This window comes from Pipistrellus kuhlii, unplaced genomic scaffold (assembly GCF_014108245.1).
Source record: "Pipistrellus kuhlii isolate mPipKuh1 unplaced genomic scaffold, mPipKuh1.p scaffold_m20_p_31, whole genome shotgun sequence".
Classification (NCBI taxonomy): Eukaryota; Metazoa; Chordata; class Mammalia; order Chiroptera; family Vespertilionidae; genus Pipistrellus; species Pipistrellus kuhlii.
In genome coordinates, this window is record NW_023425531.1 from 3,758,553 (window position 1) to 3,779,013 (window position 20,461).

Genomic DNA, 20,461 nt, shown 5'->3' on the forward strand with positions numbered 1-20,461 from the left:
TTTACACCTAATCCCTGAGATCGGGCATAAACTGGCATTTGGACATCCTCCAAGGCACATGTGTCAAACACAAGGCCCGCGGGCCAAATCCGTCCCACCAGGCCTTGCAATGTGGCCCGCACCGCGCTGTCATCACTGCACTCCGCTGCGTTTCCATCACAATGACAGTTTATGACTGTTCAGTAAACCATTCGGCCCGCGATTTAGGCTGGATTTTAGATTTTGGCCCCTTCTCTGATTGAGTTCGACACCCCTACTCCAAGGGGTCCCAGATTGGAGATGGTGCAGGCTGGGCTGAGGGGGGGAACCCCACCCCCGTGCACAAATTTAGTGCATCGGGCCTCTAGTATAAAATATAAAGCATACAAACCAACATAATGTATTGCTTACTGATGAATTAAAATACAGTATTTTGAGAAGTTACCACTTGGTTATGCAATGGGAAAGGAAGGAGATATACTATTGATAGTAATCAGAAGGGATACACAAGGGTTTCATACTAAAGCGAGTAGTGTATTTCTTAAGGTGAGCAGCAGGCAGGTATTTTTATATTATTGTTTGTACCCTTTCTTGTTTTAGAACTTTTTTATTATAAAAAGGAGCTCAGGGGCATTGATCTATATTGGTGAAACACCAAGACTTGGGGGAAATATTAATAAATGTTAACATTAAAATTTCCAGTGATGTTTAAAGATTAAAATACTGTCCATTCACCTGTGCTCTTCACTGTCTTTTCTTTTTGTTTTAAGTTTTTATTGACTTCAGAAGGAGGAAGAGAGAGGGAGTTAGAAACATCAATGATGAGAGCGAATCATCAATTGGCTGCCTCCTGCACCCTCTTCCCCCCCCACCCCTCCACTGGGGATCGAGCAACCCAGGCGTGTGCCCCAGCTGGGAATCGAACCATGACCTCCTGGTTCATAAGCCAGTGCTCAACCATTGAGCCACATGGGCCAGGCTTGCTATCTTTTCAATGAATGTGGAACATATCCTTGTTGTCTTGTAACTTCCATTTCTTGCTCAACTTGTACCTTCCCCTTGGTCTATGAACATACTCAAGTTTCTATCACCCTTTTCTTTCTTTCTTTCTTTCTTTCTTTCTTTCTTTCTTTCTTTCTTTCTTTCTTTCTTTCTTTCTAAATATATTTTATTGATTTTTTTACAAAGAGAGAGAGGAATAGAGAGTTAAAAACTCGATCAGCTGCCTCTTGCACACCTCCTACTGGGGATGTACCTGCAATCAAGGTACATGCCCTTGACCGGAATCGAACCCGGGACCTTCAATCTGCAGGCCGACGATCTCTTCACTGAACCAAACTGGTTTTGGATCTATCACCCTTTAAAATAAATTCCTTTAGGAGGGGAAGAGGGAGGTGAAAAAAAAAAAAAAAAAAGCAAAAATAAATAAAATAAAATCCTTTAAACTCCCATTCTCTTGAGACTAATATAGAATTTCTTTCCTCCACTTTGTCTCAGAGTTCTTGGGGACCCGTCAATCCCCAAGCTGATGCTCTATTCATTGAGCCAAACCGGTCTCGGCTATTTTTATCTTAATAGGTATTTACAATTTTATTGTTTACTTTCTTCTTAAAGCCCTTTCATTTTTTCATTTTTCATTGAACAGTTTTCAGGTTTTATTCCTTCCCGTAGCTTTGTTTCAGATCACTCCCATTTTTAGGTTCACGTGTTCCAGTCTGGATGTTTTCAGCTGATTTGGAACTCATCATGCTCAGCATGTCCAAAATTGAATTCATTATCTTACGACATGCCAGTTTCTCCTCCTGAATCCATTACTCAAAAGTTTGGCGTCCCCATTCATCCAGTCACCCATCTAGAAATCTTAATATCATGCTTGACTCCCCTCTTCCTTCTTAAGGCCATGGGTTTACCATGCCCTGCTCATTTTAACTCCACAATGTCTCTGAGCTTTTCTCTCTCGTCTGCACTGCTGCCACCATTGGTCTGGCCAAGGCACTTGCCCTCTGAGCTAGAGCCCAGCCCCAGAATGCCCTTTAGCTGTCCCCCCTCCTCCCCAACCTGGTTCTCAAACCAGAAATGGTCCACGTGTTGCATTTAGTTGTGGTATCACCATTGTCTTTAATCTTGTAGCCTGTTGGTCTCCACTCCCAGTTCTTTGCATGTTGTCTGACTGCTTTCAGTGACAGGGTATTCATTGGCAGAGTAGTTGCCACAGGGAACACCTGGCTGGCAAAACCTAAAATATTTACTGATTGGACTTTTACAGAAGTTTGCCAAACCCTGGACTAGAGGCTAGAATGACTAAAAGAAACATTTTGTATTTTCTCATGTAAGTAATACTTGAAATTATACATCTAAGATTCTCATATTTCCAATGATACCATTTCATATTTTCTAAAAATACTGTAAAATTTCAAGTATTATTTCTTTCATATATATATATATGCAATTGATTTTTTTTTGATTTTTTTTTTACAGAGAGGAAGGGAGAGGGATAGAGAATTAGAAACATCGTTGAGAGAGAAACATTGATCAGCTGCCTCCTGCACACCTCCTACTGGGGATGTGCCCAAAACCAAGGTACATGCCCTTGACTGGAATCAAACCTGGGACCCTTCAGTCCGCAGGCCGACACTCTATCCACTGAGCCAAACTGGTTAGGGCTCAAGTATTATTTCTTAAGATCTTTCCTTTCTGGAGAGATTGAAAGTCTTCAAGGCAGAAAGCACATATTTACCTAAATATGCTAAAAATTTAATAAGAAAAATATATGAGCTTTTCTAGCTCTAATTTCATCCTGAATTAATCACTTGACTTCTCTGCAGTCTCCCTCCTGCCCCACGTGTGCTCTCCATGGTCCTGGGCAGGCTGTGGGCACTGCTGCATTCTTCCTCAGGGTGGTGCTCAAGCTGCTCCACTCTCTAAGGTAATTGTGAGAGAGCAGAGTGCTGGTGACATTTGGACTTGCTGTATCTCAGTGAAATGCAGTCATCCAAATCTTAGTGGCCTCGGCAGTGCACTGTGTAAAATTTTGTACTTCGCATACACTCACCAAAACTCCACTGTGCCCTTTGCTCCACATGCACTGTTCCTTACTATTTCCTGTAAGAGTTTTGTGGGCATCTTCTACTCACTCATGTTTCCATCACTCATGTTTCTATCATGTGTTCTTCAGATCATTTATAATGATGAGTTTTAGCTTCCTTGTCTGTAAGAAACTAGATTATTTGTCGAAATGTTTTAGCTGTGATTGTTGAGCAGTCTTATTCTTTTACAGCTTGTTAGATTAGTATCTCTATACACACACACACACATACACCTCTGCATTTTGTAGCTAAGCTGCAACACACACACACACACACACATATACACACACATACATACACACACACACACACATTCACATCTCTGCATTTTGTAGCTAAGCTGCAACATTTTCCATAACTAAAAAGATCCTTGTGATTCACCCTTGGTAAATGCAATTTTGAAAGTCTTTTAATTTAGTGTTTTTGGAAGTATTAAGTTCCAAGTTAAAGAATGGAATTTTATTGAATAATTACTGTTGGCATATCTCCTTGTTTTACTAGAATACGTAGGAGACAGTGAACTTAGACCATAACCACCTCCCAGTGAAGCTGGGACCAGATTCTGAGGGAAATTTTCACTAACATTTCAAAGTCTAGAATAGAGTTAGTTTGAAAATGTGTATTTTACTGGCTTTTTTCTTCTTTTTTTTTCACTTTTGATGTATGATGACATTTAAAAGCTTTATTGTTTTTGACAAGTACTCAAGTCTGCCATTTTGTAAATTTCTTTCTTTGATTTCATGTATAGAAAGTTCTCATTCGCTGATAATGTCATGTTTTCCTCTTTTAACACTTAGATTTGTTTGGAAAATTGCCTCATTTAAAAACATCTTTTTAAAGTATTGTTCTTTCAAAGCTAATCTTCAGCATGCTTCCAGGTCACGCTCTGCTCAGTTGAAGAGGGCAGTGCTGTGTAATGCAGGAGATGCTGTTCTGTCCCCTTCCCACCTGGCACTCTTCTTTTTGAGGTTTTTAAATTTTTTCATTTGTTTTATATGAATTTTTAATCACTCCTAACCAAGTTACAGACTTGTTAGCCATTTCTTATAATTGGATTAAACTTCAAACATTGTTGCAGCTTCCTGTTGAGAAAATTTCCATACTCATCAAGTTGCCTTCAATATGGCATGCAATAAATTCAATCACATGTTATTTGAAGGGTTTTTGTAGCTTTATTCCAGATTGCTTCATAGATTTTTGGGATTGTTACAATGAGGCTCTTTTTTTTTTTTTTTTTTTTCCATTATATTTTATTGTTGATTATTCCTAGAATATAGAAAATATTATTTTTAAAATGTCAGTCTTTTCTGTTTCTTTTTTACTATCTTTGCCTCATTTGGGGATCATATTTCATTGGTTTGTATTTCCAGCACAAGATTGATTAGTAGTGCTGATGAAAAATATTCCATCTTTTTCCTGTTATGGAAATGTATCTGATGTTTCATTGTTAAATTTCAGGTCCCTCCCTTTATTTTCAACTTGGGTAATTTTGTCTAATATTCCCAGTCTTATATTCTTATTCCTGCTGTATGGATGTGGCAACACATATACACATATACATACACCAGAGAGCAAATAATGGCAACAGAAATACTTTTGCTATAGCTGGTAAAGAGGCTATGATGGTGGCTTCATTGCTTTAGATTCAGAGAAAAGTGGATAGATTTGAGCTTGGTAACGTTTGAATTTGCTGTGTGCAGGAAGGAATCGAGGATAAATCTTACTGAGATGAGGAAAGGGATTATTATTCTAAATAAATGGGATTATTCTTTTCTTTGGGGAGAAGGTACCTCGAGAAGGGCGGGAGGCAGTCACCTGTGCTCTAGGGTTGCTTCTCGGACTTGGTGACAAAGGGCTCATGAGGCACGTGGCCGTAGTGCTGGGGGATATTGCTGGTAGTTCAGGTGCTGGCGTGCTGATTTCTTTTCATCTAGTAGGATGGACTGGTTTTTGATACCCTTAATTTCCTGTGGGTACTGAAAGATGTCAGCTTTAAAAAGCGGTTCTTGCCCGGCCATTGCAGCTCAGTCAACTGGTTCACGGTTCAATTCAGCCGATCAGTGATTCTCTTTTGTCATTTGTTTCTATCTCTTTCTCTCTCCCTATCCTTTCCTCTTTGAAATCAATGCGGTAGGTGTGTGTGTGTGTGTGTGTGTGTGTATCTTTTTAAAGTGATTCTTAAATGGAGTGAAAATCAGTCACTTACAGAACTTTAAAATTAATATGTTGAATTATATATACATTTTTGGTGTCTTTGTAGTAGTACTCTTTTCTGCTATATCTCATTCCATCACCTTTTGTTGCTTAACAGTAGTGCTTTGAGAGAAAATGGTGTTATTAATGGGACCTGATTTTCCTATTAGTAATAAGTCTAGGGCATGACTTAGCATGTGTGTTAAAAGCACTGCAGCCAGGCTGCCATGACTCAGTGGTTGACCATTGACCTGTGAACCAGGAGGTCAGTGTTCAATTCCTGGTCATGGCACATGCCCAGGTTGCGGGCCCAGTATAGGGTGTGCAGGAGGTAACTGATCAGTGATTCTCTATCATCATTTATGTTTCTATCTCTCCTCTCCTCTGAAATCAATAAAAATATATTTAAATACATAAAAATAAAAGCACTGCATATGCTGATTCTCTAAAGAGAACTGAAATTTAAGCTACTCCCTAAGGACTATCAAAATGCAGCCATCTTCTATGAAGAATTGCTAACTATACCAGGTCCTTAAACTGAGTTAGAAGCACTAAAACTGCCTGCCCTGCCTGCTATAAAGTAATTAGATGATAATATAAAGCAGTAAATGTAAGATTATTGGCTTATATGACTGATCATTAATAGTCTTCAATATCAGCAATTGATTTTTTTTTTAATGCATTTTTATTTATTTCAGAGAGGAAGGGAAAGGGAGAGAAAAGTAGAAACATCAGTGATGAGGGAGAATTATTGACCAGCTATCTCCTGCATGTCCCCCACTGGGGACCAAGCCCGAAACCTGAACATGTGCCCTTGGCCAGAATTGAACCTGGAATCCCTCAGTCCACAGGCTGATGCTCTATCCACTGAGCCATACCAGCTAGGGCCAGCAATTGATTTTTAATTATAGTCATTCGGTGATCTTCAAAATATTAGTTAACTTTTCTGTTGTCTTTCGATTAACTTATGGCTATGCAGGTAAGTTAAATTTTTATGAAGAAGAGAAGAACTGAAATTGTTCTTTCTTGTGTGCATGTCTTGGGTTGAATGTAAACGCTACGGATATGGAAGTATAATAGCAAAGACCTTGTAAACTTGTCTACAATATTTCAGGTTGAATATGAACACCAATTAATGGAAATATAATGGAAAAGACTTTGTAATTCTTAAAAACTTGTTATAGGACCCCAAACAGATACATGTAAAAGCTATTCTAGCCTGGCCAAAGTGGCTCAGTTGGTTGAGCATCACTCTGTATGCACCAAAAGGTTGCCAGTTCGATTCCTGGTCAAGGCACTTGTAGAGAGTTTCTCTATAATATCTATGTTTCTCTCTCTCCCCTCCCTCCTTCCCTCTAAGTATGTCCTCCGGTGAGGATTTAAAAATAAACAGCCCAGCCAATTCAACCAATGAACCAGGAGGTCACTGTTTGATTCCCAGTCAAGGCACATGCCAAGGTTGTGGGCTTGATCCCCTGTGTGGGGCATGCAGGAGACAGCCGATCGATGATTCCCTCTCATCATTGATGTTGCTATCTCTCTCTCCCTCTCCCTCTCTCTCTCTGAAGTCAATAAAAATATATTTAAAAATAAATAAACAGTTCTTCTAAGAAAGAAAGGCTAGGGAAAGATTCCTAATATTCAGGAGTAGGCAAAAGTAGGTTTTACAGTTGTATGTGACAGAGTTTATTCTTGTGTTAGTTATTATTGTGTTTGTATTGCAACTGTAATTGTACTTTTGTCCATCCCTGTATTTCTAATACATTTTCTTAAGTTTGGCCTATTCACTTGCCCTTATCCATCTGCATCTCAGAACCTTTTCCCAAGTCTGATCTCTAAGCCTGGATTGCTTCATACACACTAATATATACATTATTACCACCACATCTTTCCTCACTTGAAATTCTTCTACTTACTGATAAGTTAGGAATTTATTCTTCAGCAAATATTTGTTGAGTAGCTCTTACGTTCCAGATACTGCTCTGGGCTCTTAGGACAACATTGGTGAGCAAAGTGCAGACTTCCCTGCCTGTGTGAGCTTTTCTACGATTTGATAAGCTAGGCTGTGGAAAATGCTGAGGCGTAACCATTGCAAGGTTTTTGTTTTTCGTTTTGTGTTGTTTTTTTGTTTTTTTTTCTTCTTTTTAAGAAATTAGTTCAACGTCTTTTTTTAAATTAATTTTTAATCCTCACCCAAGGGTATTTTTCCATTGAATTTTTTTTTTTTTTTTTTTTTTTTTTTTTTTTTTTTTGAGAGAGAGTGGAAGAGAAGAGGGAAAGAGAGAGAAACATTGATATGAGAGAAACACATAGATTGGTTGCCTGCAACCAAGGTACATACCCTTGGTCAGAATTGAACCCAGGATCCTTTGGTCAAAAGGCAACATTTTATCCACTGAGCCAAACCGGCTAGGGCTGTACTGGCAGATATTAATATCTTGTTGATGTTGAATAGCCACATACATTTATCATATAGCCATCAATTGTTCAAACACTTAATAAATTTTTGTACTTTTATTTTAGATACTAACCTCAACGCTTCCGAATCTCATTATGAAAATTCACAGCGGGGACCTGTGTCATCTTCGAGCAACTCCAACACAGACTCTAAGGATGCTGTTGTAAACAACTCCCCTGAGAAAGAAGCATGGCCCTTGGTCCCTGGCAGTGATCCAGAGTTGGCTTCAGAATGCATGGATGCTGATTCTGCCTCCAGTTCTGAATCAGAAAGAAACATCACTATCATGGCTTCAGGGAGCACAGGTGGTGAGAAAGATGTCCTTCGAAACAGCACTGGACTTGGTTCCCAAAACAAGTTTGTGGTTGGCGGCAGCAGCAATAGTTTGGGTCGTGGAAGTAGTACTGGGCCCTGGGGCTTCTCCCATGGAGCCGTGATAAGCACATGTCAGGTCTCTGTGGATGCTCCTGAAAGCAAATCAGAAAGTAGCAACAATAGAGTGAATGCTTGGGGCACTGTAAGCTCTTCATCAAATGGAGGGGTAAATCCAAGCACTTTGACTTCAGCTAGCAACCATGGTGCCTGGCCAGTATTAGAGAACAACGGACTTGCCCTAAAAGGGCCTGTGGGGAGTAGTAGTCCTGGCATCAGTATTCAGTGCAGTACCATAGGCCAGATGCCTAACAATCAGAGTATTAACTCTAAAGTGGGTGGTTCTTCTACCCATGGTACCTGGGGAAGCCTTCAGGAAACTTGTGAATCTGAAGTAAGTGGTACACAGAAGATTTCATTCAGTGGTCAACCTCAGAATATCACCACTGAAATGGCTGGACCAAATAACACTACTAACTTTATGACCTCTAGTTTACCAAACTCCGGTTCAGTACAGAATAATGAGCTGCCCAGTAACGCGGGGGCCTGGCGTGTGAGCACAATGAATCATCCTCAGATACAGGTTCCATCGGTTATGAATGGCACTTCCCTTCCTCACCTTAGCAACGGGGAGTCAAAAAGTGCAGGCTCTTATGGTACTACCTGGGGTGCCTATGGTTCTAACTACTCTGGAGACAAATGTGCAAGCCCCGACAGCCAGGCTGATGGTGACACTGTGAACACAACTCTGATGCAGCCTGGCATGAATGGGCCTGTGGGCACGAACTTTTCAGGCAACGCAAATAAAGGAGGAGGCCTCTGGGAGTCTGGGCCCACAAATTCCCAGGGTGCATCCTGGGGAAGTGGAAATGGTGCAAACTTGGGAGGAAGTCGAAGAGGATGGGGAACTCCTGCACAGAACACTGGCACTAATGTACCCAGCGTGGAGTGGAGCAAACTGCCTGGCAATCAGCATTCCAGTGACAGTGCAAACGGCAATGGTAAGAAGTTTACAAATGGATGGAATTCTACTGAGGAAGAGGATCAGGGTTCTGCCACATCTCAGACAAATGAGCAAAACAGCATGTGGGCCAAAACAGGAGGTACAGTGGACAGCGAAGGTAGCACAGAGAGCACTGGACGCCTCGAAGAAAAAGTAACTGGGGAGACTCAGAGTAGAGACAGAAGAAGAATTGATCAGCACACATTACTCCAAAGCATTGTTAACAGAACTGACTTAGATCCACGTGTCCTCTCCAACTCTGGTTGGGGACAGACTCCTATTAAGCAGAATACTGCCTGGGATACTGAGACATCACCTAGAGGGGAAAGAAAGACTGACAATGGGACGGAGGCTTGGGGGAGCTCTGCAACACAGACTTTTAACTCAGGGGCGTGTATAGACAAGACTAGCCCTAACAGTAATGATACCTCATCTATATCGGGGTGGGGAGATCCCAAGCCTATTCTGAGGTGGGGAGATTCCAAAGGCTCAAGCTGCCAGGGGGGATGGGAAGATGATTCTGCTGCTACAGGAATGATCAAGAGCAATCAGTGGGGGCATTGCAAAGAAGAGAAGCCCATGTGGAATGATTCACAAAAGAACAAACAGGGCTGGGGTGATGGACAGAAGTCAAACCAAGGGTGGTCTGTTTCTGCCAGTGATAACTGGGGAGACACGTCAAGGAGTAACCATTGGGGTGAAGCTAATAAAAAATCTAGCTCAGGAGGTAGTGACAGTGACAGGTCTGTTTCTGGTTGGAATGAACTTGGTAAAACTAGTTCTTTTACGTGGGGAAATAATATAAATCCAAATAATTCATCAGGATGGGATGAATCTTCTAAACCTAACTCTTCCCAGGGGTGGGGAGATCCTCCAAAGCCTAGTCAGTCGCTGGGTTGGGGAGATTCAGCAAAGCCAATCAGCTCTCCAGACTGGAACAAGCAACCAGACATGGTTGGGTCTTGGGGAGTCCCTCCGGCTCCAGGCAAACCCTCCGGTACAGGCTGGCTGGGAGGACCGATTCCAGCCCCAGCCAAAGAAGAAGAACCCACAGGCTGGGAGGAACCATCCCCGGAGTCCATACGGCGCAAAATGGACATTGATGACGGAACCTCAGCTTGGGGGGATCCCAGCAAATACAACTATAAGAATGTGAACATGTGGAACAAAAATGTCCCAAATGGCGGCAGCCGCTCAGACCAGCAAGCACAGGTGCACCAACTGCTGCCATCTGCAAGTGCCATCTCAACCCCAGAGGCAGGCGGTGGTTCCGGTGAGTTGTTACTTTGTGGAGTCTGATGGTCTTACAGACACTTGACAGGACTATGGGCTTTGTTTGAGCTTACTTTATGATAAGATGTGTTGAACAGTATTTGCTGTGCACACAGATGCCTGCTTTACTCTAATCCAAAGCTTATGGGGAAGAAAAGTATAGGGAAGGTGTTCACCATCAGGCAGCAGCTATGCCTTCAGCAGATTGGAATCTGTTCTCTTAGGAATGCTGCAGAAGGCGGAATTGGAAAGGTGGTGTTGGGTGGGGATGCTGTACTCTTTTTTCAGTTCTTCTGAATCAAGCTGCACTTTTTCTTCTATTACTGGACTAAAATATCCTCAGAAATAAAGCAAGTGTTAATGGCCATGCTCTAAATACTAGCTACTGTATTTGGCCTTAGCAGGGATTTATCTAAGTAGGCATGAAATTCAAATCTATTGGATGCATTGTGTATGAGTGTATGTGCCTGGAACATTTGACAGTGCCTTTCGAGTATATTCCCACTTTCCCTCATAACGAACTGATTTCTGGCTCTGCAAATGATCTTGACAGTGATATTTTCATTGGGTGTCATTGGAATGTATTGTCTTAGTTATTAATTGGATGTGGCGATAGGAGTGTTTTCATGAACTAAACCCCATTTTTATCCTGAGTATAGTTCATTGAATTAATTTAGTTTAATTCTTAGAAGAAACTGCTGAGTATCTAAGGGGAAGGCTGTTTTTTGTGTTTTGTTTTTTTTTTTACAAATATGTTTATGGCTTTCCCTTTCTTTGCTTTGGACAACTTAATAATACTTAGAAAATTTTAAGAAGCATTGTCCAGCACATAGAAACGTAGGGTGCGTTTTTCCCGAATGATATTGATGAAAGGTTACATTTTGGTAAACATTCTATACACTCATTATTACCCAGCATGATAACCTGCTTTAATTCACTAGGTGTAATTCAGACAGGCTTGACTTTTCAGGAATTAAATTTAACTTTTTTAAAGGAGATTACTTGCCATGAATAAGGTTACTGAAAAGAATCTACTCTATACCCAGAGGGCACTTATTGCAGTTAAATTACAATGATGGGAAATGCCTTGTCTTTACATAATACAGACGCCATCTGTTTTGCCCATCACAGCATCAATATAGAATACAAAAATGTGAAGTTCTTCATCTTTTGTTCCCTAAGTATTCCTTATTGCCTCTGATTCCACTGTACTTCCCTGCCATGTGCTGATGACTTCTTTTCCATACTTTCTAAAGGCTGGGGTGAGCCCTGGGGGGAGCCTTCTACTCCAGCCACAACTGTGGATAATGGTACTTCCGCGTGGGGGAAACCCATAGACAGTGGTCCCAGCTGGGGGGAACCCATCGCTGTGGCATCCAACACGTCCACGTGGGGCTCCAGCTCTGTTGGTCCACAAGCGATAAGCAAATCTGGTAAGTGACTGATGACTCCTGGTAGCTCTTTTAGAGCAGTGGTGATCTCATTGAACGTAACTAATTGGATCATGTCAGTTTTTGTTAAGGTAGCAATGTGTCCTCATACTAGATGCCATTCGCTATTTGGCTCTTTGAATTTGTAACATAGTTTGCTCTTTATCTTTCTGTATTTTCCTTTTTTCTCAGTTTCCTTAGAACTGCAACTATTAATGATTTGCATATATTTCACCAAGTCTAAATTATATTTTACCACATTGGGTTATCTGGAAATAGTTAAGTGGCTGTCAGGCTATCCAGCATGAGAGATGAAATATAATAGTCACAAGGACACATATACCAATTGTCTGGCACAGGTTCCAGATGATTCCCTGGACATTATACAGATAATGAGCAAATTTCAGGAAGGACCCGGTATTCAGATTATTGTGTACAGGACACACCATAGAAATTCCAAAAGCCGAGTGTGTAGACAGGATGCTTTCTGCATGGGACTTGCAATCCTTTTGGCCACTCGCCCTGAAAACATATATGAGAGTGAACTCTTCTGAGTTTCATCTACCTTCTTTGTTCTGTGTTGCCATGGAGATTAAATGCGTGCAAACAAGAATGCCGTTACTGTCCTGTGTTTAGGAGACCTTGGATTTGTAAAAGCATGGAAGATTTTTTTTTAGAACTTTTAATAAAAATAAATTCTTGCTTAATGAAACTTTTAACTCAGTATTGCTATGCAAATTTGGGAAGGGAAATAAAAGTGCTTTTATTTATTCCCACACCCTGTTCCCTTACTGTATGCTCAATTCTCCAGAAAAAGTTGTTTTATTAAAATACGTTTCTCTTTATATCACAAATCCACAACCAGGACCAAAATCTATGCAAGATGGCTGGTGTGGTGATGATATGCCATTGCCTGGAAATCGCCCCACTGGCTGGGAAGAGGAAGAGGACGTGGAGATTGGAATGTGGAATAGTAATTCATCTCAAGAGCTTAACTCGTCTTTAAATTGGCCACCATATACAAAGAAAATGTCATCGAAGGTAAACATTTCAAGGGCAACGCCCTTGCAACTTTAAATTCCAAAGGTAGTTTACCCACAGAAAGTTAATGTTCTGCCCATTTATGGCAAACAATATAGTCCAGGCAGTCCCCAACGTAGACATAGCGTCCTGTTTGGGCAGCCACCTAGGAAAATAAGACCACAGGAACTTCCTTTCTCCCCACTGCTACAGCTTGGGATTTCTCTCCTCCTCCCCTCCCACCAGTGCTGCCGGGACAGCCCTTCCCCTAAGGTGCTGTCTGCAGTGGTGAGGAGGAAGAGAAGGGCAAATCTCCATGTTGACTCCCGCATCGCACTGCCAGTTCGTCGCCCATTCCACCTCACCTGGAGTCCTGACTTCCCCGTACCCAGAGTCATCCTCCTCCACCCATTACCTTTGCCCCTTTCCATCCCAAAAGGTTCTATGACAAAAATCCCTAGGAATGAGTCGAGCTCAGTTTTGCTTTTATATGTGGGCAAATCTTATTCCCAGACCTGGCTGTACATCAAAATCATGTGGGATTTGTCAGAAGTACAGCTTCCTGTATCCCAGGCCTACTGTACTTTGGAAATTGAGCCACGTTGCGTGTCCTAGACAAACTTCCCCATGTTTATGTTGCAGAGCCAGGCTTGCGAAGCACAGGTGTAGAGCTCCAGTTTTAAGAGGCGGTGTTGGGCGCTGTGTCTGATTCTCCTGGAGACCGTTTTCAAAACACGTGCCCACTCTCCCAGGTGATTCTGATACATCCTCCCCACCTGCTTGAAACGGTTCCTTTTTAAGAGACCCTAGGAGTCAAGTATTTTGTAGTACAACTACCTGACTGCCAGGGTCCCTCTCTTTTAATCCTGGGATTCTAAGTCTAGGACCTGCCATTTTCATTAAAAAACGTTTTTATTTGGCTGAATTTGCCCATTGCCTTGCCATAAAGCTTACGAAGTGCTTTCCCATATTTTACATAAATCATTTGATCCTTTTAACCTTCAGAGATAGAATATTGATGAATTTGAGACTAGAAAAGTGGTGACTTGCCCCAAGTTTCATAGCTAGTAAGTGCCAGAGCAAGGACTTAAGTTTAGGTCTTCCAGCTCCAAACCCCGTGTTCTTCCCACTGGACCGTGCTGTTTTGTGACTTTGTCTTTCCTTACAGGGTCTGAGTGGCAAAAAAAGGAGAAGGGAAAGGGTGTGTAGCCTTTTTACTCTTTCTCCTTTGTCTCTGCTAGTAAAAACCTTTTAGAAACAACTGCAAACATTTATTTAGCCTCTGCTGTGTGCCAGGTACTGTGCTTGGTGCTGGGGTTCAAATACTAATCTCCGAGCTGCGCCTTCAAGGAGCTTGGGTCTAGTGCGGTCATGAGGAGCTCCCTGAGCTCTCTTCAAGTGTCAGCCTGGCATTGGGACATACCTTCGCGGGGGAGGGGAGGGTGTTTTAAGGAAAATAGTAGCCTGACATGACCAAAATGTAGATTTTTTTAGGAGGTCTGGCTATGTAGTTAGACTAAGGACAGATTGTAAAGGTTTCTCACTACATGCCCAAGAATTCGAACTTTAGTCTGTATAAGTATGGAGCCAATGAAATTGAATATAAGGTAGCATCGGTTTGATTTTTTAAATTAACTTCTTTAAAGAACTTCAGCCAGTGATAGGATGCAAGGTAAATTGGAAGAGGAAAGACCAGCATTAGGGATCTGAGTTGGGAAGCAAGAATGGATACATAGTGGAAGGGACTGGTTTGAGAGACATTTGGATAGGACAGAAGGTCTTGGCAACCAGTTAGTCTTGGGGTGGGAGTAAAAGAGGAAAAGGAATCAAAGACACTTCAAAATCTCACAAAGAGTTAGGTGCTTGCTTCAGAGACCTGCCTTGAGGGGGAAATTAAGCTGTGTTCTGTTCCACAGTCAGAAGGAACAGGTAGTAGCATTGGGGAAGGGAAATTAAGGTAGCAGACGGAATGGTCCTGTGAGCTTTACAGTAAGTGAGAGATGTTGGTCCCTGTGGTTTCTAGGCTCCCTGTCTACCACTCTGCTAACCATGGACCATTCATTCTCTCAACTCACTTTCCAAAGCAGATTCTGTGTGACCCATATCCCAGCCAGCCTCCAAAAGCCAACACCAAATAGGAGGAACCCCAGGTTTAACTGCTGCTGGGGATGGTGTGTTGTTGGCAACACAAATTGAAATGCTGAAATGCTTGACATATGGAAACGTGTTTTTTCAAGTATGGGGCACACAGCATAATTACGTTATGGGGTAAGCTGGCTGTGTTCACTCTATAAATCCAAACTATAATTATCTTTCCCAACACAGTCCATTTGAAAATTAGAAACTGAGCAGTTCTCTGTTATTCTGAGGCCCTTTTTGTGGGTCATGGAGGCCCTTTGCTTCTGCCTTTTCCTTCTGACTGCTTGCCTTCAGGGAGTTCTCTGTACATTACAGCTATACCAGAGGACTGGAGCAAAGGAAGTTGAAAATCAAACAAGTTGATTTTAAAATTTTTGACAACTCTGTTAAGAGTTGATTGGAGGAGCAATTGGCTAAAAATGAGAGTTGAGAATTGTCTTAGTTTATTAATCCACCACTATTCCCAGATAAATAGAAATGGCCATGGCATCTTTCTACTCTTTTATTTCACAAAGGGAATGATGAAGGGTGGAAACAAACAAGAAGAAGCATGGATAAATCCATTTGTTAAACAGTTTTCAAATATCAGTTTTTCGGTAAGTGTGTTCTGTTTTCTTAAATTCTTTATCTTTGAGTTCTCGCTAGAGGTCAGAGTAAAATTGGCCACAGAGCCTTTATTTTTATAGTTTGAGCTGATAAACTGTAGTCACTTACTTAAGAGGGGTTTTTTTATTAGGCAGTGAAAAATGTTTTATGATGCACTTGAATTTCACAAATAATGAAATACCAAGTAAAATTCTTTACTTTTTATTTTCATTGATAAATTAAGGTCTTCTAACAGGCTGCTTTTTCTTAACTTCAGAGAGACTCACCAGAAGAAAATGTGCAGAGCAATAAGATGGACCTTCCTGGAGGTAAGGAAAAATGAAATTAGTTTGAGTTTATATTCATTCTGATGGACAGACATGTCTGTGGCATGGTCCTACTAAAAGTGCACTGGCCTCGGCCACGAGTGGCCATTGGGCTCTGGGTGCAGAGTCGATGTGCGTGTGTGTGTGTGTGTGTGTGTGTGTGTGTGTGTGTGTGTGTTATATATAATTTATGTTTTTTAATCCTCATCTGAGCATATATCCATTGATTTTTGAGAGAGGGGAAGAAAGGGGTGGGAAGAGAGAAATACCTATGAGAGAGAAACATCAATCCTTTCGTTATCCACCCCACCAAGGGGATCGAACACTCAACCTTTTTGGTGTACAGGATGATGCTCCATCCAAGATGTGTCGATATGCCTTTAAATTGCAAATCACTGCAAAACTAAAATAGTGATAACATCAGTCTGAAGTATGGGATTAAAAATTTTTAAGCAGGAGAATAACATGATTTGGATTCATGTTTTATAAAAATAATCTTGGCTGTAGATTGAAGATATCTTAGGCCAGAAAACATTGGCAGCAGAGGACAGACAGAAAGATACTAAACACAGCAAAACCATTAGATATTTGTAGCAATAAAGAGTGAGAGTTTCTAAGCTCCAAACCAAGACAGTAGGTGTGAAGATGTGGGATTTAGAATCAACAAAAGTTGAATTAGTTTGCTGTGGAGGGTGAGGGTATGGGTTTGGTAAAAGGTTATCCCCAGTGTTCTTGCCTGGGCAGTTCAGCAATGGTTGCATTAAGTCTGAGTCTAGGCAGGAGAGGGAACCTACATAGTAACTTGAACAGGGAAAGTTTAATATAAATATAAATTAGTACTGAAATAATGATGGCTTGGCCAATAAGAGGTAAAGAGAAAGAATGTTGGAAGTATTCTACAGAATATATAAAGAGCAGATATAAGGAGATAGCCTGCCCCACCCGCCTCACCCCAGGGCTGGGATCAAGACTCCTGGACATGCCCTAGCTGGTTTGGCGTGGTGGATAGAGTGTCGGCCTGCAGACTGAATGGTCCCAGGTTCGATTCCAGTCAAGCGCACATGCCCAGGTTGCAGGCTCAATCCCCAGTAGGGGGCCCTCCAGGAAGTCACCGATCAATGATTCTCGTCATTGATGTTTCTCTCTCTCTCTCCCTCCCTCTCTCTCTTCCTCTGTGAAATTAATATATATATATATATATATATATATATATATATATATTTTTTTTTTTTTTTTTTTTTTTTTTTTAAACTCTTGGACATGGCCTTAACTCAGTGCATGGCAGAGAAGTCACTGAGGTGTCACCCTTGTGTGACTATTGGAAGCCCACCTTTTAGAGGAATTGTCTCCCTGGAGGCGCTCTGCTATAAAACTGCCTGGGGCTGCTGACAGGAGCTGCTAGCCAGTGGTGAGCAGGCATGGCCGGAGCCAGAGCTGGACCCACCCTCTGCCTGTGCTGCAGGGGGGAGCCCTGGGACCAGGAAGCAGCCTTTCCTCCGACAGTGTCTCCCTGCACCTCTGCTGAGAGCTTCAGTGTCTCTGGCAAAGGAAACAATGTGGAAACCAACTGCATTTCTAAAATGTGTCTACTCTAGGAATATTTTGGTTTTTTAAGAGTTTTTCTTTTCACTTGCCTAGAATGAAGTTTTGTGGTGGTGGCAGTAACAGATACCTCAAAGGATAACAGTTGCAAAGAAATCGATGAGTGAGATTGGAGGACAGAGAAAATAGGGAGAATGAGAGCCAGGGAGACAGAGAAAGGGATTTTCAAATCTGTATGTCTGCTCCGGTGAAGGGAGATCTGGGGAAATGTGCTTGGTGTCACCTGTGAGAGGTTATGCTTATGAGCAGGCAGTTAAAGATGTGGGACTACGTGTAGGCGTGAAATTAAAATAGATATTTGTATTTGAGAAGCACATGCATGGGAATGGCTGTCGATACATTGGGAGCAAAATAGTGAGGGAAGGGCATTTGTAGAGTATACTGAGTTTCTCTGCTTTGACTGAGTCCGCCTTGGCATATCCCAGCATTGAAGAAGCACAAGGAAGTGGACCCAGCTGTGGAGAGAGGGTTCGAAACCAGGGTGGGCATTTGGTAAGGACGTGGAGGCAGACAGCAGCGTCCATGTTTGAAAGATTTGTTGAAGTATGGTAGCTGGCAGCTGGCTGTTTCAAGCAAAGGTGATTTTGCAGGATGGGAGTTTCCAGGAGAGGAGATCCTGTTTGTTGCAAAGAAATCAAAGGAGATTAATGGGCAGAGCAAGACCTGTTTAGCCTCCAGCCTCCTCATCTGTTGGCAGGCGTGAATAGGAGCTGTGGGCACTAGCTTGGAAGGCACAAAGCACATAGTAGAGTGTCTGGCCGTGTGTCATGCTGCTGTTTTCTTATTGTTACTGGAAACTGTTTATTACAAAATTAGCCATACTAGCAATGACCAAAGATGTCTTAGCCTTCTGTTTTCAAGTTACCGTATTTTTCGGACCATAAGACGCACTTTTTCCCCCCCAGAAGTGGGGGGGAAAAGTCCCTGCGTCTTATGGTCCAAATATAGCCTACACATATACTTTAAAAAAAAAGTTTTTTTACTTGCCCAGCTCTGTGTTGTCTCTTGTCTGCTTGCCCGGCTCTAAAATGGTTCTAAATGCTGCTGTTTACTTTACAGGGTTGATTACATGTGTTTATGACTGTGATGTTGGGTTTTAATGCACATAAAATATTTTAGGACACTATTTGTTTCAGAATCTTTTCTTCTTCATTTCCCTTCTCTAAAAACTGGTGCGTCTTATGGTCCGAAAAATACGGTAACTGGTTCAGTAAAATAACAGTGTTAGCCAAGCCCAGCTTGGCTGTGAGGAGCACGGGGTTTACTAAAGACAAGTGCATTTCCCATGTTCTTGTCCAGGCCAAAGATAGGTCAGTTTGGGAAGGGAGGATTTTGCTTTCCACTGCAAATTTGTCTGAAACCAAGTAGATTAATTGTCTTCCTGCTGGATAACGTCATTTCCTGCATTTGTTAGGAATGTTACAAGACAAACGAATGGAGATAGATAAACATAGCCTAAATATTGGTGATTACAATCGAACGGTCGGGAAAGGCCCTGGTTCTCGGCCTCAGATGCCCAAAGAGTCTTCCATGGAGCGCAGCCCTTATTTTGATAAGGTGAGCTGTTTCTTGTTTTACCCCTGGGGCTAATAAACCACGACACTGAATAGCGTAATTTTCTCGTTAACCCTTTAGAACATTTCATGTAATATAAAGTGTTATGATCCAGTGCCAAATCCTTTCACTGGATTTGTAGTTCATTGTCTTTTCTATGTCTCAATTTATCATAGGGATTGCATTTGTATTTTCATCTTAACCCCATAAAATGTGTTTGGTTCTTTTTATGTGCTCTAGAATTAACACTAATCTGATCTCTTCTGTTTTCTGCCTGTTTCCTGTTGATGCTGGAATGTCATGTGACTTCTCTTCTGTTCCTGCAATGATTTCTCCCTTCCACTTGTTTGCTTGGCTGGTGTTGCGCATCTTTCTGTCTGTCCAATCAGGATGGCATTGTAGCAGATGAATCCCAAAACTTGCAGTTTATGTCCAGTCAGAGCATGAAGCTTCCCCCTTCAAATAGTGCACTACCTAACCAGGCCCTCGGCTCCATAGCAGGGCTGGGTATGCAAAACTTGAATTCTGTTAGACAGGTAAGTCCATGTGTGTATTAGGCTCTCTGTTGAATGATTTGTAGAAGCAATAAGCTCTCTCTTAAGTGTAGTTACTGTACTTAAATCAGTATTGTGATGTGGTAATGAGCTGTTGGTCCTGAAGAGCACTGGCTGTTTGTTTTTGTAGAATGGCAATCCCAGTATGTTTGGTGTTGGAAACACAGCAGCACAACCCCGGGGCCTGCAGCAGCCTCCAGCACAACCTCTCAGTTCATCTCAGCCTAATCTCCGTGCTCAAGTGCCTCCTCCATTACTCTCCCCTCAGGTTAATAAATTTCTATGGTATTCCCTTCTACTTACCTGGAAAAGAACCTTGAATAATTTTATAATTGAACTAGAGACACAATGCATGAAATTTCTGCAAGAGTAGGCCTTCCTTCCCCCCGCTGCCGACACCAGCTTCCCTTTGGCCGCTGGTCTTACCTCCTGCTGCCAGCACCCAGGACCCGGGCTTCCCTCACAGAGGGAGGCCCCGCCCACCTGCCACAGCCCACTGGTTGGTGGCCTAGGCCTCCCTCTTTGGGGCGATCGTGGAGGCCCTCCAATTGATGGCTTTGCTGGCCGGTGGCCTGGGCCTCTCTGTGGGGTGATCATGGGATGGTGGCCAGGCCCCCAACCAAGCGTATCGCACCCGCCTTTGCTGGCCTGGCACCAGTGGCTGTCATAGTGTGGTCCTAGATGGTCCTTCTGCTGTTCAGTTGTTTGGTTGATTTGCATATTACGCTTTTATTATATAGGATTAGGTGAATGGTTGATCATGATACATTTTTAAAAATATGTATATTTTATTGATTTGAGAGAGAGAAAGGAGAGGGAGAAAGAGAGAAACATCAATGAGAGAGAAAATTAAGTCAGCTGCCTCTAGCATATCCCACTCTGAGGATT

At 42.0% G+C, this 20,461-nt stretch overlaps 1 protein-coding gene across 7 annotated transcripts in view; it reads left to right on the forward strand.

Moving 5' to 3' along the window:
* Positions 1-20,461, forward strand: part of TNRC6A (trinucleotide repeat containing adaptor 6A) — a 99,095-nt gene that overhangs the window by 59,806 nt on the left and 18,828 nt on the right. For 5 of the 7 annotated variants that reach the window (XM_036460396.2, XM_045570275.1, XM_045570277.1 and 2 more), the window contains 9 exons: positions 7,782-10,364; positions 11,620-11,796; positions 12,659-12,834; positions 13,982-14,014; positions 15,468-15,548; positions 15,815-15,866; positions 18,880-19,022; positions 19,409-19,555; positions 19,704-19,841. In XM_036460396.2, the coding sequence (XP_036316289.1) occupies positions 7,782-10,364; positions 11,620-11,796; positions 12,659-12,834; positions 13,982-14,014; positions 15,468-15,548; positions 15,815-15,866; positions 18,880-19,022; positions 19,409-19,555; positions 19,704-19,841 (3,530 nt within the window). The remainder of the gene's footprint in view (positions 1-7,781; positions 10,365-11,619; positions 11,797-12,658; positions 12,835-13,981; positions 14,015-15,467; positions 15,549-15,814; positions 15,867-18,879; positions 19,023-19,408; positions 19,556-19,703; positions 19,842-20,461) is intronic. The other 2 variants (XM_045570274.1, XM_045570278.1) reach the window with 2 other exon arrangements.